At 46.0% G+C, this 19,748-nt stretch overlaps 1 protein-coding gene across 4 annotated transcripts in view; it reads left to right on the top strand.

Moving 5' to 3' along the window:
• LOC144156158 (trypsin-1-like) overlaps window positions 1-19,748 on the top strand; it is an 83,868-nt gene that overhangs the window by 35,756 nt on the left and 28,364 nt on the right. For 3 of the 4 annotated variants that reach the window (XM_077688000.1, XM_077688001.1, XM_077687999.1), the window contains exons 2-4: window positions 10,638-10,665; window positions 16,656-16,744; window positions 18,219-18,325. In XM_077688000.1, the coding sequence (XP_077544126.1) occupies window positions 10,638-10,665; window positions 16,656-16,744; window positions 18,219-18,325 (224 nt within the window). The remainder of the gene's footprint in view (window positions 1-10,637; window positions 10,666-16,655; window positions 16,745-18,218; window positions 18,326-19,748) is intronic. The other variant, XM_077687998.1, reaches the window with a different exon arrangement.

The raw sequence follows: 19,748 nt of genomic DNA, 5'->3' as shown, positions 1-19,748 counted from the left end.
AGCGAGGGAGCAGCTAGCGCATGTGAGCTATTGCATATGGCAACTGCTGACGTGACAGCGGTTGGAGGCAGTGTCACCAAGTGTTCGTTTCGCGCATGGGCGCTGTGCCCGCAGAGCTATATGCCCGTAGAAACCCTCCAGATATGCGCCGTATATATGCTGGGAAATTTAAAGCACGCAAATATGGAAATACGGCGCCGAATTTTGCGCCTTCATATAGTTATACGGGCCATAGGCTTTCTATCCCTTCCCACCTCGTTCCTACCCCTATAAAGACTCCACCCGCGAATTTTTGGCGCTCTGTGAACATGCTTCCACACTTGTTTAGGTCCATTATCTGATTGCGTCCGGCTACTTCGGGCCATCGTCGATAACGAGAGCTGCACACTGGCGCTTGCACAGAAGAGACATGCCAGTGTCGTTTGATAGAAACGTGATCAAGGCGAAAAATCGTTTTCGTTATGTCCTACCCCTCCACACGCTTTCCATCCGGAAGCTACATGCGTCGTTGGGTCGCAGTAGTGATTGATTGTAGGGGTTAACGCGCCGACGCAACGCAGGCGATGAGGTGCGCCGTAGTGGAGGGCTCCGGATTAATTTGGACCACCTGCGGATCTTTAACGTGCTCGAAATCTCTCACACACGAGCATTCTTGCTTTTCGCCTCCATCAGAAAAGCGGCCGCCGCGACCGGGAATCGAACCCGCGTCCTCGTGCTCAGCAGCACAACGCCTTGGCCACTGATCCACCACGGTGGGTGGGTCGCAGTATACTGAAGCTCCCACCTGTGCACGTGTACTCGTATATAGAAGCTTTGACGTGCAGAATAAAGCACAACACGTCTTTTTAACTAAATATTGGTCGCAGATAGCGACTGTGAATGGAGGGAAATGGTGTGAAGCACAGCGGTGCCACAGTATTTTCTCTCTATCACCCTCTTTGTGTGCATCGGGGATCATTATTTCTAGCCGCCGCCGCAGGTGACGATCTCACTAAGGCATTTGGCCACATGGGAGCCAGGTCATTGATAATATTACTGGCTGCGTTCACTGTGTTTAGATGAGGGCTGCGGATCAGCGGCGAACTGTGACGTCTCGCAGATTTGCTGGCGCGGGAGACAGTGGCGATGGCCCGGTTGTAGGCAATAAGGGGCGCGATTGCATGGGGAAATGTCCATTCGCCATTTCTTTAATATTTGGCACGGGTTTCAAAGGCACCCTCAAAGTTCGTTGAGCCGGAACGTACACAAATTTAGTTGCGATGATTTTTTTTCTTCAAACTGATAAGCGCTAAAAGCTAGAAAGAAGAATAAATCGGACGTTGAAATGTTGCCTGGGGGGCAGCGCCCGGCTGCCCGAAACACGCTCACGGCCGCATACCGTATTAATGTAGTTTGTATCTGTGGTTGGGTTACCCCGGAAGAAGTGTCCATGTTATGAATCATATGGAACGAGAACGTCTGTTTCCATAGCAATGATAGCGCCAATAAATTTCGTTTATTTCTTCATTCTTACTTCCATTCTGTATTTCGTAAAAGGGCACCGAATTTCAGAAAAGCACTGCATATATACCGCGCCGGAAGAACGTGACATTGTTTACGCCTACCTTGCGCTTAACTGCGATTCTCCATGCCCTACCGGTTAATGTTGCTTGTAAGCTTCGAAATGCCTGTTGCACACCAGAACCCTCAATAGTCCATATCTGCACATGCGGTGCCATCGCAACATCATGAGTGTACCTTATGCGCCGGCACTCAATGGCACAAGGCAAGGCACTCATGGCTCAAGGGGACTTGAAGCCGGACGATTAAGCACAAAATGAGAGGTAGAAGCGAGAGGAACAGACGCGGTTAAGGGGGCTGAAAGGATGGAAGGGAAACTTTAGACGTCACCACCACCACCATCATTTTGAAGGTGGAGCTGGGAAGCCTACCCCAGATGCGAATCCCCATTGCAATCAACATTAGCTGCACTCATGGCGCTTGTTAAGGCGTTTAGATTTAGGATCTCCACAGAGTGCGTCATATTTTGCGATGTATTGCTGGGAGTAATACTACCACCATCATCATCATCACCACCACCACCACCATACTCAGGTCCACTGCAGGACGAAGGTTGACCTACAACCGCTCCTGTCCTGCGCTTCCCGAGTCCTCCGAATTTTCCTATTCCGTCCCTCCATCTACTAAATGGCCTTTCCCTTCTTCTGGACCCGTCTTTCGGTAGCCACTAGGTTGTCCTTGTGGTCCACCGGTTGTCCCTTCTTCTCACTACATGGCCTGCCAAAGACCATTTCTTTTTCTTAATTTGGACTCATATCTTCTGCCCGAGTTTGCTGCCTGATCCAGGAAGCTCGTTTCCTCTTCCTGAGCATTACACCTATCGTCCTCCGTTCCATGTCTCGTTGAGCAGACCTAAGTTTTCTTTAAATTTGTTCAGTAAGGCGCCACGTTTCCGCTCCATACGTCATCAACGGTAGCTCTCATCGGTTGTATACTATTTTTTTCGAGTGACAGAGGTAGCTTATTTTTCATTATTTGTGAGTGCTTGCCCAGTGCACCCCAGCCCATACCTATTCTGCGCCCAATTTCTTGCTCGTGGTTTGGATCAGCACTGACAACTTCTCCAATGTAGTCATACTCTTGTACTCGGTCTAGCATTGCGTTACCTAAGCTGGAGAAAGCGCTTTCAGTATGCTTATTTATCAGTACTTTAGATTTATTCATATTTATTCATAGCCTCACGGCCAAGCTTTCTTATTTTAGTTCCTCAAGCATTTTTTGCAGGTGCTTTGCCGACCCACTGAGCAAGACAATTAGTCTGCAAACCTCATATGGCCCAATTATTCTCTGTTTATCCGTAATCCTGCGTTGACCCGTCAAGCTTCCCAAATACCCCCTCCAGATACGCTGTGAACAGTTTTGGCGAGATGGCATCACCCTGTCGTACTCTTTTTCTGATCGGGAACGTTTCGTTTTCCTGTAAAGAATCATCCTGCCCGTTCATCTCTTATATATGTCGTCTAGGAGTCTTGTGCATGGATCCTCTATTTCGTGGTCTTTCAATGTTTCTAGCACTGCTGCGATGCATACGGAATCAACGCTTTTGCGAGACCACGCACAGACATCTGGCCGCTAGAGAAACGCTACCTTTTGCGCACTGCTTGCCATGAATGGGACTCCGTTTTCTAAATTGGTAATTACCAGTTCGATTGTGTTTTAAGAGGTATTATAATACTCCAGGTTTTTTTTCTATTACTTGATTGATGACATGGGTGGGATATGTTGTAGAGTATCCTTTTCTATACACAGCCTGTTCCCGGAATTGTTGGAACTCTAGGCTGTCGCTTATGCGGTTAACTATTACCTTGGTAGACAGCTTGAATACAACTGAGAGTAGGCTGATGAGTCTGCAATTCTTATGATCTTTGGTATCTCCTTTTTGTGAATCAGAATTATGTTGCGTTTTTGCAGGCTATGAGCACCTTCAAAGCCTTTGTGAATTTGGAAAATAGGTCAGCAAACTTTTGTAGTGCACTGTTTCCTCCGTTATGCCGTCGTCACCTCCAGCTTTTTCTTCTTCATGCCTTTGAGAGCCTTTGCAACTTCCTCTTTAGTTACTAGTGGGACATCGCGAGCTAATCTTTTAGGCTCAGTAGCTTCCACTAGTCTAACGTCACTGGCGTAAGGTCTGGTGTAGAACCGCTTCGCTGCTTCTATTACCTCGTCCATGCTGTGGGTAATGTTGCTGTGGGAAGGCTGTTCGTCTCTGAGGGCATACGATCTGTCTCTCCAAATAGATAGCTTCTTCTTAGTTGCCTTTATATGGACCCTGCCACACTTTCTAAAACTTTTTTGAAATCATAAATCCTTGCAGAGCGTAGTCAAACACACACCCAGTACTTAGATTAGCAGGTCGCGAAGTACCTCAGCCAAAAATTTCTCCTTTATGCCCATCAGATAACTTAGAAACTTGCTCAAAATATTTTTCTCTTTCTCGGTCTTGGAGTTCTTCTACCGCTGAAATTACGTCATTACAGCGGTGTAGCGGCTATTGGCCGGCTTTCTTACAGTTGCAGCAATAATCGCACTCGATAGCCACTTTAAAAAGAAAGCCACAAAAGCAAAGCAGAAACGGAAGGCGTATCTGCTGCGACGAGCAAATCATGCATTGCCGCTGCGTGCTGGCGATAACTGTAGGTTTCGCAGTGCTTCCATACGCGAAAGAAAGAGTGAAAGCGTTTGATCGAAAGTGCTGCAGAGGGAACGCCGCAACACCTTTTTCAACTTTTTTTGAAATCATAAATACTTGCAGAACGTAGTCATCCAACACGCCCAGTACTTAGATTAGGGGGTCGCAAAGTACCTTAGCCAAAACGTACTGCTCTATGTTCATCAGATAACTTGGAAACTCGCTCAAAAAATTGTTCTCTCTTTTTCGGTCTTGACGTTCTTCGAGGGCCCGAATTACGTCACTTAGGCCATGTAGCTGCTGTTGGCCGGTTGTCCTTCTGTTGCAGCAATGAGCGCTTTTCTATAGCAACTTTAAAAATAAATCCACAAAAACAAAGCCGAAACGGAAGGCGTATCTGGTGCGACGAGCAAATCACGCAGTGCCGCCCCGTGCTGGCGATAACTGTAGCTTTCGCAGTGCTTCCAGACGCGTAGGAAAGAGTGAAAGCATTTATCGAAAGTGTTGCAGGGTCGCTTTAAAGGGACATTAGAGAGTTTTAGCTGACCGTTTTCGACAGTCCGCTCCGGTACCGGCGGCCCGCTATCGCAACCGAAGCCAATGCCGTTCGCGGCTAACCGCGCCACGCATGCCAATGGCGCTCCCACCTGCTACGGAGCGAAGCGGAGCGGGAAAAACGGTCAGCTAAAACTCGTTATTGACTATAACACAAATGTACGCATTCACAGACACGCACGCACACGCGTGATAACGATGTCTTCGCTCTTTTCAGAGTGCGAAGCTGTTAGAAACACAGCGGTAGTGTGACTGCATGTGAAGACAATCGGTGTCCGTCTTTGTTCCCCTCGGTCACCATCGCAATCGGTCCTTGTCTATTTCCTTCCCCTCGAGGTATATGGGAGTCACTTTGACTGGCTTGAAAGACGAGTAGGAAGTAATACCACTGTTCCCCAATTCGTGTCTCCCCAGCGGGTGAGCGAGTGAGGAACTTTTCCGCATTTTGTGAATACTGACGAAAGGGGCAGCTTGCCGGATCCGAGATGCGCTCTCTACTACCGCAATGCTTGTCTCACAAGCACGAATGGCTGACATCTATTCGCACGCAAAAATAGACCGAGAGAACGCTAGCCGTGCGCTCGCAGCCCAAGCTCCTCGAGTGAAACAATCTTTTGCCCCAAATGTATCCTATTCTCGCTGCGAGCGATTCCGGCTGCCTCAATCTGATTCTAACGTCACGCCTGCGCCCACCCTTGCGCCGTATATACCACGCGGCGGCCGCTGTGGCTTGATGCCAACTGGCGCGCATAACTGGGCGTCCGCGCGGCGTGTAGAGAAAGAAGCCCATTGAGTGTCCCCGCGATTGCGATTCCGAGCACAGTCTCGATGCACCATGCTTTTAAGCGTCGCTTCGAACCGTTATCGGGTGAAGGCTAATTAGCTGTTCTTCTTGTACGTCCGTCGTGTTCCGTTCACGAACGAAGGCGGTGGTCTGGTCTGCAGCTTTATCGGGCACAATCGTTTCTTTTTTTTTTTTTTTTTTCGTGTAGTCGACGGGGCTATATGTGTACGCCGCGGGGTAGCGTGAGTCGCATATATGGGGCAGTCCGGACCCGTTAGAATTCCCCGCAGAGATTGGCCTACTTCCTGTCTTGTGGACGTCAACAGATTTGTTCAGGCTACTAAATGGGACTCTGTTATGAAGAACCACGGTACTTGGCGCGTTGCAGCTGCAAGGGATTTTTGTAGGACCTGTTTTGACCCCCACCCGCGGCGAAAGTCGTATTTAAAAAATTGGCCACGTATCTGCTCCTTTTGTTGCAAATGCCGTCAAAAAAGACGATAGTCTGTGTAGACATTTGCCAAGGAAATGCCCCCTTTTGCTTTCCCGCTCACCTCTCATGCTGTTCCTGTACCGTCACGCTCATCCCAAGGTAAACACACCAAGGGTTTGCTCAAGGCGATTTTAATTTACCGTGTTCCACTGCTACAGGCCGGGTTCCTCGATGCCAGCGCTGCAGTACGGCGGTGACGCGCGTGAATCGATGCGGCCGACTTCAAGGTTTATAGAACCGCGTGGCCGTGCTCCACGTGCGTTCCAAGCAGAACGTGGAACCTAGCTAGTGGAACAACCGATTTAGCCCTGGCCAATTCCCCCTTGTGGGTGCGTGCCAAAATCTTTGAGGACATCATCATCATCATCTTTCGTTGCTGTTATAGCGTGATTTTTCATATGCCGCCTTGAAGTGGCGCGGGCAACAGCAGGTGGCCGTTTTCTGCAGATGTAAAATATCATTTGCTATCGAAAAATCAAGCATCCATGAATTTTTTAATAAAGGAACACAGTAAATATCCCTTGTGTACTAATTTCCTGTCTTATATTTGCGTAATGTCTTGTTCTTGTTCAACAAAGTTGGCAAGTATGAACATATAAACCGGGCTTAGACGTTTACCTTTGGCCGTGAGTATATAAGACTATTGCGCAATATCTATTTTACTTTGGCCGGGAGGCTGAATCGAGTCGCAGACAGATAGACAGACAGACAGACAGACAGACATACAGACAGACCAAAATTTCTGGGTTTAAGTAGCCTAAGAAAGACTATCATCTTTAAAAGTGCTTTTTTACTCGATGACGCTGCATACCGTATCCGCCGGCACTGCAGTGAATACATACTTCAGAATACAGTGAATACGGTGGATACATACTAGATTCTTTTTCTCTTCAATGTTGCATTGTTTTCGTTTATATAACGTTACTTTCGTTGATGTGCTTTCCCAGCGTATTTGCACTCGCTGAGAATCTTTTGTACCACTTTTACAGTGTGTTACAGTATGTTTCTTACTTTTATTTTGTTTTTGTTTTTACATTGTACTCCCCTGACGTAATACCCCTCTCCGGGGCCCCTAAGAGTACTTTCAATAAAAAAATACAAATTTTTAATAGCTGTGGCGGTAGCAAGGCTAGATAGCCCTTATATCGGTTACAACAAGGTACGCCAGCTTACCTCTCGGGCGTGGGTGTTCACGAATATAGGGTGAAAACGTGTAGGCTCATTGCGCGGGTGACGAGTCCGAATGTATGAAATTGCACGAGAACATCAGGATATATGGGCTGGTCAGAAGTCACGTAGTAGCGGCGTACGGCGAGAGCATTAAATTTGTGAAGTGGCATCAGTATCTCTCGTTGCTTTTTATTAGCGTTTGTGTGCCGACGTAGCCATTATGGTAACCTAAGCAAAATTCGGAGCAGCGTCATACTGGCGGCAAAAATTTCAGACTTCGCACTCAGGACCTATTTGGTCTGTGGCAATATGACCGCGTTTCTGTTATTAATGTTTTCATAGATTAAAAACCGTACCGGCTGAGAGTACAGGCATATGTCCCGTTTCGTTGACGTGAAAAGAAAAAAAATGTACAGAAACTTTGATAATTGTCTAGTTATGCGAAAACATTCCTACCCCGCTTCTCTTCATTTTTAAGTTTTTTTTCCTACGACGAATAATATACATTTGCACTATTACAACGTCTAAATGTGTTACCTTCGCTAATGATACATTCTTGTGGAGATACAGGGCGCTACATAGCACTTCTTGCGACTTCTTTTTTGTGTTTCGGTTCGCGTTTTTTTTTTTTTGGAATGGGAAGGAGGAGGGCCTTTTTATTTTTGGCGTATAAGATAGACATTTTTTATTTCAATCGTTCATTCTTATTATTTTTAGTTTTTCATCGTTATTTTTTTGTTTAATGAGTTGGGTGCCCAGACATCAGCACCCAAGGCTCGCCTAAATAAAGTTTACTCCTCCTCCTCCTCCTAAAAACTTCCATTAGACCAACTCTCCCCATTTACACTATAACAACGATTAACTTTGTAAACTTCACCAATTATTCATTTTTATACAGATGCAGTGCGTTACATGGTTGGTGCTATGGGGTACCTGGCGAAGAATGCTTACGCATTAAAAAAGAAGTGAGGTTAAACGCTCACAAGTGCATATTAGGCGATTTCCATGCGTGTTTTAGGTTAATTTAACCTTCTGGCATGCGCCGATAGTGTTGTGTGTACTCTAAAAAAGTGTGAAAGTCTTCCTCGTCATAGCGTTTGTCGCGGCGTCTACGGAAAAAGAAATTTGACGAATTAACTGGTCGGACCTACGGTTCGCCTCAAACGTTTGCTCCGTGCTGTGACATCACGCAATGCAAGGCGTCGTGCCTGCATTACTTAGTTTCTCAATGTTTACCACACTTTATCAGTCAAATCGGGAAACTAGTTTCTCCTTTTTTACACAGCAAGGGTTCGTGTGCATTGCGTGGAAGCCGGCTTGCGGGTTATTTCAATAGGACACCGGAGACTACTTGTCCATTCTTCTTTGCAGCTACCAATTCGTGTAATCCATCATTTCACTATTGATCGGAATTCTACAGCCTGGGCGTATTTTGCAAAGCTTGAAAGAGGCATTGCACGTCCTAAACTAGTCGCTGCAGTGGCGTTACGCCGGTTGTAAGAGTGGGTCGATGATTTCTCACTATTGGGAATTTCTAATTTTATCCTATTTCGTTGTCGGAACCGATTTTTCGGTTGTTTACGAACAGTGTATACGCGCTAAAACGCTCGGAATTAATAGGCTTTCCCCCAGTGGGCTTGCGACTCCGTCGGTCCATCGACGTTATCATCGGCGAGGAGTACAGGAAAAGGACTGAGCATTTTTATTGCGGTCTTGCCGCTAAAAAAATGGCAAGCAGGAGAGTTTCCGAAGCCCTTAAGTGGGAATTGTCGGATAATTCGCAAGCCTTGCAGAGCTGCGTAGGGCCTACGCAGCTCTGCTGTACACCGAGTCCTTTTAAATTCACTACCACAAAGAAGCGAGTTGCGGAGAGAACGTTTTCCGGTGCAGTATAAGCAGTCCGACATCAAGGCAAAAGGGCCCCGTGTCCGTTTATTTTAAGTACCACCATTAGATCCTGGGTACTATATACACCTAGCCTCTTCGAAGTCGGCTTCACTAGCATACAAAAATGCATTGCCGCGAAGACGTTTTTTAGTGGCAATGTAAGTGTTCTTGTACGAAAACATAAAAGTCCTTGGGCCTTTTATTCAAAGCAAAAGCTTTCTTAGTGGGACCGATGGCGTCCTGTCAAAAAAATAATAATAATGCATTTCCCAATAGACCGGTTGGTCGACCGAAGAGCTCTGATAAGATCTCCGGACACACGACGCGTGCTTGCAACCGGGCTTCCATGTACCAAAACGGTCACCTGAAAATAGCGAAAAAGGAACGGTTCTAGATAAGACAATACACGCATCGATCACGAAGAAGGAGTAGAATAGTATACCTAAAATGTATCTCATAAACCGCGTATCGGTACCCGTTTCGATCGTTCGTAGACGCGTTTACTTAGTGCGCGAAAAATAGTCGCAAGGGGTAGTTCTTCGTTTGCGATTTGGGTGTTTGAAGGTTCGGCGATCGATTGGAGGCACTTTCAGCGAAGGTTTTGGCGCACGTTTGACGCAGTTTTGATGTGAGAAATCTTTCGCGCTTCTCTGAACTTTCTTTAAGAAGGGATGCTAAATTTTCTTGTGCACACGACGAATCCGTGACACATGCAGCGTTACACAAGGTCAGTTGAATCTTCTCGCTGAATCCTCACAGAGGTGCTTACGCATTTAAAACTCCAGAGCATGGCGGCCTACAGGGCATAGATCTTAACCAAACAATATTCTGAGGCAATGTTTTGCACTCTCTTTTATGTCCGTTTAAAACTGTACAGTAGCGTTGTGTTGTCACCTCCGACAAAATGCAGTCAAAGCAAAAAATGGGTTTGAACCACAACCGACTGGCTTCAGACCAGCAGGGAAACGCTGAGTCACCCTCCGTGGTGGCTCAGTGGCTAAATCGTCGTGCTGCTGAGTCTAATAACGCTGGTTTCAATCCCGGCCGCGCTAGCTGTTTTTTAGAAGGATGCGAAAAGCTTAAACGGCCCTGTGTCGAGATTTGGACGCTCGTTAAAGATTCCCAGGTGGTCTAAATTAATTCGTAGCCAATCACTACGGCGCGCCTGATATCACAGGTGTAGCTTCGGCGCGTAAAACCCCATAATTGGAAGGCGCTTATCCACTTAATCACCGGAGTGGTTACAATAAAATGGTAGAGGCAATGCGTCATTTTTCTTCTTTTGCTTTTTTGACACCGCACAATACGATGAAAATGAAGACAGCCATTCAGAGAGGCGCACGTTCATGCTTGTGGGGCAGCGGACTTCAGTAAAGAACTGCCGAAAATTCCAGGTGTCGTCTTGTGACATATGAATTCTCTTCTCTTTCTTTCTTTCTTTTTTGCAGAAACAGTCAATCTATTCCTTCAGTCACGCAAGTGTGGCACCACAAAATAGAGCGCCATAGTTCGAAAATACTTAACATTTTATTTTTCCTTTTTTCTGCTTTGTTTTGCAGTTCTGGCAGGAATACAACGCTGACGGACGTAAGTGCATTTCATTCAGCATTTCTTGCCTGACTGCAGTAACTCAAACTCTAGCCGTGCATAGCCAATTGTTTTAGAAAGAATCCACACATGCAACACCTTTCGATATATATCCGAAAAAAAATCCCAGCTACAATTTAACATCAAACACAGACAGAAATATTTATTGAACCATAAGTTTAAGTGTATATAAGATCTTCCTAGCCGTGCTAAACAGATATTTAAATTTTCCACGTAAATCATCGAATCCTTGTGCCTCTCTTTACGAATGTGCATGCCTAACATGACTTCGAGACTTCGCGTCGGAGAATAAATGAGAAAAATTCGAGCAGAACGGAAAGAAATTTGGCTCTTAAGTTATTATTTATTGGAAGAGCCAACCGAACCCATGGCATCTCGTTGGGGGGAGGTTAGAGTAAGGAAATAACGGAACAAAACACCCTGCTGACATTTCTGCGCGAAAGTCATGGAGTTCGTGAGTGCGGCGAGGAACCGTGATTGTTAACAGATGGAAGCGATAGGTGAGCAGAAGGGTTTCCGGCACCACATCGTGTGCCCCCCCCCCCCCCCCCCCCCCATCTTATGTGGCACCCGAACTCCGCTCCCTCCTCTTTCTGATGGCGGTATACGCTTTAAAGGAGTCGCGTCACGTGGCGTGACTCTCGTTTCGCAGCCAGCAGGCACGGGTTTGAATCCCGACGTTGATGTACGTCTTTCGCCTGTTTACTTTTTGGGGGAGACGCGCAAGATCACACACAGTGAGATTTCAAGGGGAGCTCAACTAAATGCTGTTTATGCTTTATTTAGCAATACTACAGCACAAAAAGAAATGAAAAAAAATGAAATGGGAGTTACACAGTTTAATATGTGGTCGGTGTTTAGATTATCAGCTGGGAGGGGAATTACGTTTAGTAAAAATGACCGCAAATCATGCAAGAGGCTCTCTGCAAACATAAAACTCCTGCGGAGAACAGATGCTTATGGTGTTTCCTTTTTTTTTTCAAAATGCGTAAAAAAGCCGAATACACGTCATAATTGAGGGATAATGAATGACTCATGCATGTATGATATCAGCCGGATGAATAACCGCAAGGGGAATACCTCTACCGACTACTACAACATCATTTGCCTTATTTCAGACTAATCCATTCGTTCCCGGTAAATATTCGCACTGTGCGCGTGCCTCCATTTGCTCTTCGTCTGCCTATGCCTCTTCCCAGGTCTCTTAAGGTCAAATCTTTTACTCATGCCGGTTCGCCTGTTGGCTGTCCTTCGGATTACATGTTCCACCCTCTAGCCCATTTCGCTTAAAAGGGGATTTTTTCTTTTAGACGTTTTGAGCTTTTAAGTGTTCCCTAATGCATGCTCAGTGCTTCTTGTCATCGAGTGCCAGGCTTAATACTCTTAGTTCCGATATTCTTCCACTTAAGGTGATGTAAATTTAATTTTTGAAGACGACTTTGTAAGGCTTAAAGTTCTCGTCCCGGACGCTCGCTGGCCACATTGGGAGCGTAAAGAGGTCTTCTGTAAAAAGGAGGTATGAAATTGGCGAGAGCAACGAGTAGAGGATGAGCAAAAAAAGTAAGGCTACACACTGGCTAAACGTCGCAAAAGATACTTGAATTCGTATTTGAATTGCTCGCAAGAGTTTGAAATGGGCATAATTAGTATACCGTCATATTTAAGAAAAAACAAAAACTGCGCGAAGTTTGAAGGAGGGAGAAGAATTCAGGAACGCTGACTAACATGAGCTTATTAATGCACTAAGCGATAAAGAAGGAAAATGATCACATTGCTTCCTCCTTTGTTTAGGGCGATCGGGGTATGACCGCGAGAAATAATGCAGGCACGTACCGAAAACGACGACGGTGAAATATACAATTGACTGTGCATTGCCGCATCTTTGCTGCGTCCCAGGTGCATCGCGCCTGATTTCGTGTAGGTGGCATGGAAGCTTTAAGCCCAAATTTGAATTTGGCAAGCCGAAGTTCAGCACGCTTGAAGACACACACGCACATGAGCCGTAGCTACATTCATGCTCCCATAGTTAACTGGGTGCAACGTCGGCAGTTCAAAAATCTCTCGTTGCTTTTATTTTAATAAATGTGTAGATGACAATTCTGAGCTAAGTTCCCTGACATATTCATTCTTCCTATAGGCGCTAAGTATTTTACATTTATAGGTATTGGGCGTAAAAACTTGTTACATCCCTACTGTTTTATTGCAATGAAACTTTGCGAGTTTGTGGGACCCAATAAACCCGAGACTTCAAATATGTAAAGCTGCAAGGGCACCGCATAACAGACCACCCATGCTTTGGAAAATGTTAAGCTTTTAAAACTTTACAATCTGGAAAATGGAAATGAATAACAAAAGATCCGCCCGGGCGTTGCTCAGGGTCCATCGCGCACCCTTCTGGCTTTGGGGGACCGTTTGTCTAATTTAAAATGAAGAGCGGTTGCATGATATGTAACGAGTTTATTGGCATGAGCCCCGACTCAGCGTCGCTTGTGCTCTGCAAGCATAAAAACAGAGTGGACCTGACCGGAGCTGGGTGAGCGAAACTCCACAACGCTGTGCTGTTGGCGGCGTTACCGTAGGTTGTGTGACTGGGAGACCAGGACGGGTACGGGGTGGCTCGTGCAGAGGTGCGTGACAGCCCCCTCGTTTTTTTTTTTGTTTTTTTTTTCACCCTGAACAGTCAATCGGGGGGGGGGGGGGGGTGAGAAACTACTGAACGTGGTTAGCGTAGTCCACGTGACCCAAATGTCAGCCACGGGATCGCGGGGCGGCGTTTGAGAGGTTTTTTTTTCAGTGCGAAGCATTCGTTGTCTAGAAATTTTGGTATAAAACGTCTGGTTTTCTATCGCAAGTGCGCTGGAATAACTCTTAACAGCTATGGTTAGCGCATACGAAGCGCTGCACGCACGTACACAGACATGCAAACGCGCGCACCCACGCACGCACGCACGCACGCACGCACGCACACAATTATTAGAATCCCACCCTAATTCTCTGAAATTGCGAGTAAATCTCCGCATTAATTGAATTTGAATATGAATTGACTTCATTTTGGAAGTAAGGTGCACAATACTACCAAGGTGCCGAGGCTAAAGGCGACGTAAAGGTCGTCTAACTTGACCTCTGGCACCCGGTAACACTGGCAGCACAGACAGCGTCTTAAGCATGAAAACATTTCACAAAGAAAAAAAGAGCTATTCAGATAGCGACACAAAAATACACAATAGCTAACAGTTGACAGGAAAAAATAACAGAATTACACTAGTACAATGTTACAGGCAATAAAAGGTGGCATGCAGTTTTACAAATCAAATAAACAGTAAGTAAACATATGCAAAGAGAGCATGACGGTAGCACATCAGGTCAACGAAAGTCATGAAAAATTCATAAAGTAAAGCTTAATTTGCTTTTTAAGTGAATATAAAGACCTACAACAATCAATAAGGCCTTTTGTGTCGGGATGATAGTTTAAGTGATTCGGTATCATAATTTACCCTGATCTTCTCTTTCTTGAATACAGTACACCGAAAGTTGTAGTTTGGATGAGTGTGTGTGTGTACTTTAAGAAAAAGAATTCGCGGTGGCTCACATAGGTTAGGTATATAATCTCGGATAACTTAACTTCGTACATATATCGGACACTCATAATTATGTTTTTTTGAAAAAATAACGCAAGGTATCAACAGTCATAGATAAGTTATTATTAAAACGATCGAATACCTCTTTTCTGAATCGAAACGAGAAAAATTAGGTTGGACTTATAAAGTGACGCCTCAAACCAAAATACAATATTGCAATCGAGAATAACCAAGGGAAAAATAAATACAGTTGGCGGTTTTACAGGTATTGGTAACAGAAGACGCAGTTCATTTCACCCTCCAATATGTGGTCTTATGTTTAACAATATCTACACGGTGATTCCAAAGATGTTCGTGAAAGAAACGCCTTAAAATTTCTGTACCTGAGCTCTTTCGGTGGAAGGGATAGAAAATGGAGAGGGCAAGGAATTATAGTAGGCCTATTCTTAGACGTGAAAACGATGTAGTTTGTCTTCTTAACATTAAGCCTCAGTTCATTTGAATTGAGCCAGAGGGAAAGCTGCTGTAGCCAAGGGTTGGCAGTACCGATAACTGATGCCAAATCAGTGGTCGAAAAAAGAAAAACACTTGTGTCGTGAGAGTAAAGAACGATATTTTGGGTTAGTACAATTGAATCAATCATGCAATGTACAAAATAAACAGAATTGGTGCCAATAAAAAGATACCCTGTGGTACACATATAATATTTTTGCCTGTCAGATCCCACAACGTGAACTGAGACGAACTGGTCACGACCTAATAGGTAGCTGCTGAAAACCTGAAGTGAAGTTCCTTTTGTACCGTAATATGACAGCTTCGTGCTTAATTTCGTGCTTAACGGATTCAAAAGCCTTATTAAAGTCGGAAGAAATTCTTACAGAATAAAGTCAATTTTCTATGTTATGAGTAAGGCTGAAACCTGATGTTCATTAAAGCAAATTCAGTAGATTCTCCCTTCTGAAATTCATTCTGATTTCCTGAAATTAATTTCAGTTTTTCAAGGTAAATGGATAGTCTGGAATTTAAAACTTTCTCGATGACCTCGGAGAAAAAGGGTAGCACTGAAATCGGCCGGTAATTATTAAAGGGACCCCGAAAAGCTTTGTGAAGGTGGCAATCAAATGCATTCAGGTGGTAGAACACATAACGGGGGAATTTTGAGCCAAGTGTGAGCCCCATACGTTGTACAGATAATTTGTAAACAATTTTTGAAGATCGCCTTTCTCAGCCGATGAGCGCGACGCCGCAGCGAGCCGACCGCGGCTGACGCAACGACGACCGCGGGTGACGCAACGGCGATCGCTGCTGACGCAACGGCGAAGGCGCCCCCTGATTCGCCCAATCGCCGGCAAGGTCGGCCGCCGGCGGCGTCACTGCCATTGGCTTCCGGCTGCTCTTCCTCCTTCCTGCGCGATCCCGAGGCAAAGGCGGCAAAGGCGGGTCCGCAGTGATTGACGCGAGCCTAGGCGCAGGAATGTAGCTAGCTGCTTTGAAGGAGGCAGAGAGGGAGGAGGAGTCGATCGGCAAGTGGGGAGAGGTGCATTTAATTGCTTCTGGCGCAGCTAATACTGAATGTAGATCAATAATTCCAACGGCATTGCATCGCTATATTGGTGCTACGTGACAATACAGGCCTTTTGTAACTTTTACAGAAGGCTTTTCTGGGTCCCTTTAATGTCATCTAATGCATCAGCTTTATATTAGAAGATGACTTTTGCTGTTTTCATTTGATCGGAGAAGATTCCAGCTGGCAGAATTAAATTTGCTAGGTGACACAAGACGTCACCAATCAGGTCTAACACAGCTTTGATTGGTGCGGCCTTAATTCCGTCAAAGACACAGGAAGAAGTATTTTTTATACTATTTACCACATCGATAATTTCAGTTGTAGTAGCAGGGTAGAGGAACATTGAGCAACACACGTTTTGATTTAAATAAGGGCTTGGATCTGAGCTACGTGAAGTGTAAGAGACCCTTCCGCCGCAGCAGAAGCTTTGGACAAGGTGTGTAGTCAGCGTCAGGGCGCCTTTCATTTGTGCACGAGGTGTTGTTGTCCACTCTATTGTGTAGTTGCTTGAACCATGCATTCATACCAGCTGGTACCTTACTATTTTGTTTGTCTCCTGAATTGGGTCCATATTGTGATGCCGGCAGAGCTATAAACGCCTACACGAGAGACTTTCCGCCTCTTGCTTCGAGTGCACGATGCTGGGCGTGTTGAGAAACACTAGCGGGAAAATAAAAAAATAGGCGAAAGTAAGGGGTAAGGGTAAGTTTAGAAGAAAAAATTCGGCAGCCGGAAGTGGAGCGAAAGGTCCTCTCGCGGTAACAGTCAAATAGCCAGTTTCTCAACGAGGAACTCGGTCGTTGCTTCTGCTTCTTTATTTTCAGGGATTGAGTGCCCGAGCGCGGCCACGGAGACACACCGGACGAGAAGAGTCGTCGGAGGCAGAGATGCCGGCGAGCCTGTCCCCTTCATGGTACGCCTGCTCCGCCTCGGCGGCAGCTCCGAGAGCTTCTCACTCTTCCCTCGGGGAATCCGTAGTGGTTTAAAAGGATAAGAGGAACGTAAAGTTTTGTTAGGCAGCGGCTGACACCGGCAATATGGGATTTTTACTTACTGAATTAGGGAAGACAAATAGTTAAGGCATGGAAGAGAGGCAAGGTGCCACTACAGGCACTCCTCTAGGAGTCAGCGCGAGGTTATGATGGGCATAACGAAAAAGAACAACAATAGAAACCACCAAGGGAACTCGCATCCTACGCATACCAAAGCAAGGTATAAAACGCTAGTACGCTGTTATGAAGCGTGCATCACCCAAGCATGCACTACCCAGAACTAGTGAATGATCGCTTTCAATAACACCTGTTCTGCAACGCTGAGTGCTACTGCTCACGGTTCCTGCCAAGGCCACGACCAAGCATATGTTATGGCTTATGGCCGTAGGAAACAGCATTCAGAAGTGCAGGGTCTCCTCGCTTCTTATTCAAGGAATAAGCCCTTGTAAAATTTAATTTAGCCCACCATTTTAGACAGCGTAACAAAACTCGCGAAATGTCTTCAGGCGAACGTCAAAAGTTTTCTATGCTCAATTCGCATCGAAAACAATCCGCAAACAAGTTCCAGATGAAGTGCCTAGAATGATTATGTTCTGAAGTGCGTGCGCTGTTATGAGCTGCAGTCAGTGTGGGCACCCAATTAGTTTATACACCCAGGGACTGTTCAACCTGCACCAACCATCATCGTCACGGGCGTACGGTTTGTCATGCAGTCATTACACCCGAAGACTCTCGCGTTTGTGTTAGCGACTGGATGTGTCTTTGTATACCTACACGTCTGCACACAAACAGCTGCTAAAAGGAAATGGGAACTCACGCCAGTGCGCTGCTCTTTGAATTGGCAACCAGGTTTTGAGTGTCTTAAAAACGCCTGCTCGTCATCTGCATATAACGCGGGCAGCCGACTACACAGAGCTCGATCCCGCGAGAAAAAGCTGCCGATCCGCCGAGATGTCTTCTATGTAAATGCTGCGGATTATTTACACCGCCAGGCCTTCTTATAGCCGCAGTAAACTTCATAAAAAATCTCCAAGTGCACCTAAGCACTTCATCAGTGTTGCGCGGTAATGTCTAATGTTTTCGCATTAATAACAGTTAGGCCTATAAGGGACGCAAATGCCTCACCACGTTGTCTCACCGCAAGATGTCGCCTGCCTGGGCAATTCCAGTTCGTGGAATTCTGCGGTTTAATCGAACATGTCTGCTTATTTTCGTGCAATCATGAAAGTAACCGTATTCCTCAGCGTGGCTCCCTTCTCCTTTAGAAATTTTGCAGGATATCATGTGTTCGCGCTTTGGAGTTACCATTTCTCGCGGCGGGCGTCACATGTTTCCTCACATGCCGACGTCACACAAAAACCGCTGCCTCTTCTTACTTTTCCTGCATCCTCCCAGGCCAGCCTTCAGAAAAACGTGACCGGACTGTCGGCCCCCTTCCCGTACTGTGGAGCTTCCATGCTTACGGAGAGGCACCTGGTCACTGCCGCCCACTGCCTCAAAAAGTACGTATATATACAACTTGGAACTGCGTTATGTCGGAAGGCCGGGCTACAGTGCTCACGATTACCGGGGAGGCACAGGAAGGATGGTGCTGCCCGTGCCTTTTACGCACTCGGTGTCGCTTGCATCCTTAAATGCTGTATAATTGTTTCACAAGCAAAAATCTTCACATGGTATTTGGCACTAAAGGCAACTCCGTGTAACACATTCCCCGATTTTTCACACAGGCGAGCGCCAAGCTGGGCCGTTTAGCTAACGCTGGACCAGCATGCCACCATTTGGATAAGATATTGCCAGAAGCAAATTGTTTCCAACGCTGAAGCTCGGGATTGTGGGTGTTTCATTCTGGAAGAGAACAACGTAGAACGACGAAGACAGAGCGAGTAGACTAAACAGCTCTTGTGTTGTCTTCGAGCGCCGTCCTTGTCGTTTCGCGATTGTATTCTTTTCAAGCCTGTTTCCGCTGCCGATGCACTGACCTGGGGTGCACAGATGCGGAAGTCATTGGCTCCGAAAGCTTTAGGAGATACAGAGAATAAAATACAATATAATTGTTTCTAACACACTAATATGAACTGGTGTAATTACTTTAATCACGGTGTGGATGTATTAGCGAAATTCATGGTTCGTGGGCCTTAAAGTGGCTGTGATGCAAAGCATTAATAATGGCCAGGACTCGCGAAGTAGTTTTCATGCACCTCGAGGTATTTTACCTCGAATAATAGCATTATTTAGGCTTAATGTATCTGTCAATGCGGTCACAAAAACTTAGTGCATCATGGCGCCCCTTGACAGCGTGTTTCGATTCGCCCAAAATGTATAAAACGATAAAGAGCAAACTGGAAGGGGGGGGGGGATGACATCCTAGCTCAGATTAAGAGAAAATAGTGAATTTGGACGCTGCTTGCGATGAGAAGGACGGACAACATGTGGACGACACACGTATACCGAGGACCGGGAACAGGAAGAAAGGGAGCCACGAGATCCGCGAATCGGGACAAGAAAAGGATTCGGCTGGCCTTGAAAAGTATTTGGAGGAGGCCCAGTTTGTACACAGCGGCTGGTGGTGATGAATACCTGTACATCTGGCTCTATCACCAAAACTCGACCGGCTGGAGCGTCTGACCTTCAACGCGCATTCAAGCAGAAAATGAGGTCGCCCTCAGGTCCCCTCGTTTATAGGAATTAAATGTCTGGCCTATAACGGTCGCTCCCAACTCCTCCTTTCCTGAACCCGCTGTCACGAGCCACTGAATAGTGGAGGTGTGTCTTATCATCCTTTTCAGCGAGAAACGACGTCACAAATCCGGCCATATAGGTGGCATCTGCTCAGTCTGAAACTGTAATGTGCAATCGACTGCTCCAAGTGAAGCTCAAGGATAGTGTCCTCAATGTCGCGGTAGGCGGGAAGAGTGAGAAAAAAAA

Source organism: Haemaphysalis longicornis, unplaced genomic scaffold (genome assembly GCF_048455015.1).
Source record: "Haemaphysalis longicornis isolate Haplotype H1 unplaced genomic scaffold, Haemaphysalis longicornis Haplotype H1 scaffold_1, whole genome shotgun sequence".
Taxonomy (NCBI): Eukaryota; Metazoa; Arthropoda; class Arachnida; order Ixodida; family Ixodidae; genus Haemaphysalis; species Haemaphysalis longicornis.
Note: the sequence above shows the minus strand (reverse complement) of the source record. Positions and strands in the feature narration are given on the sequence as shown.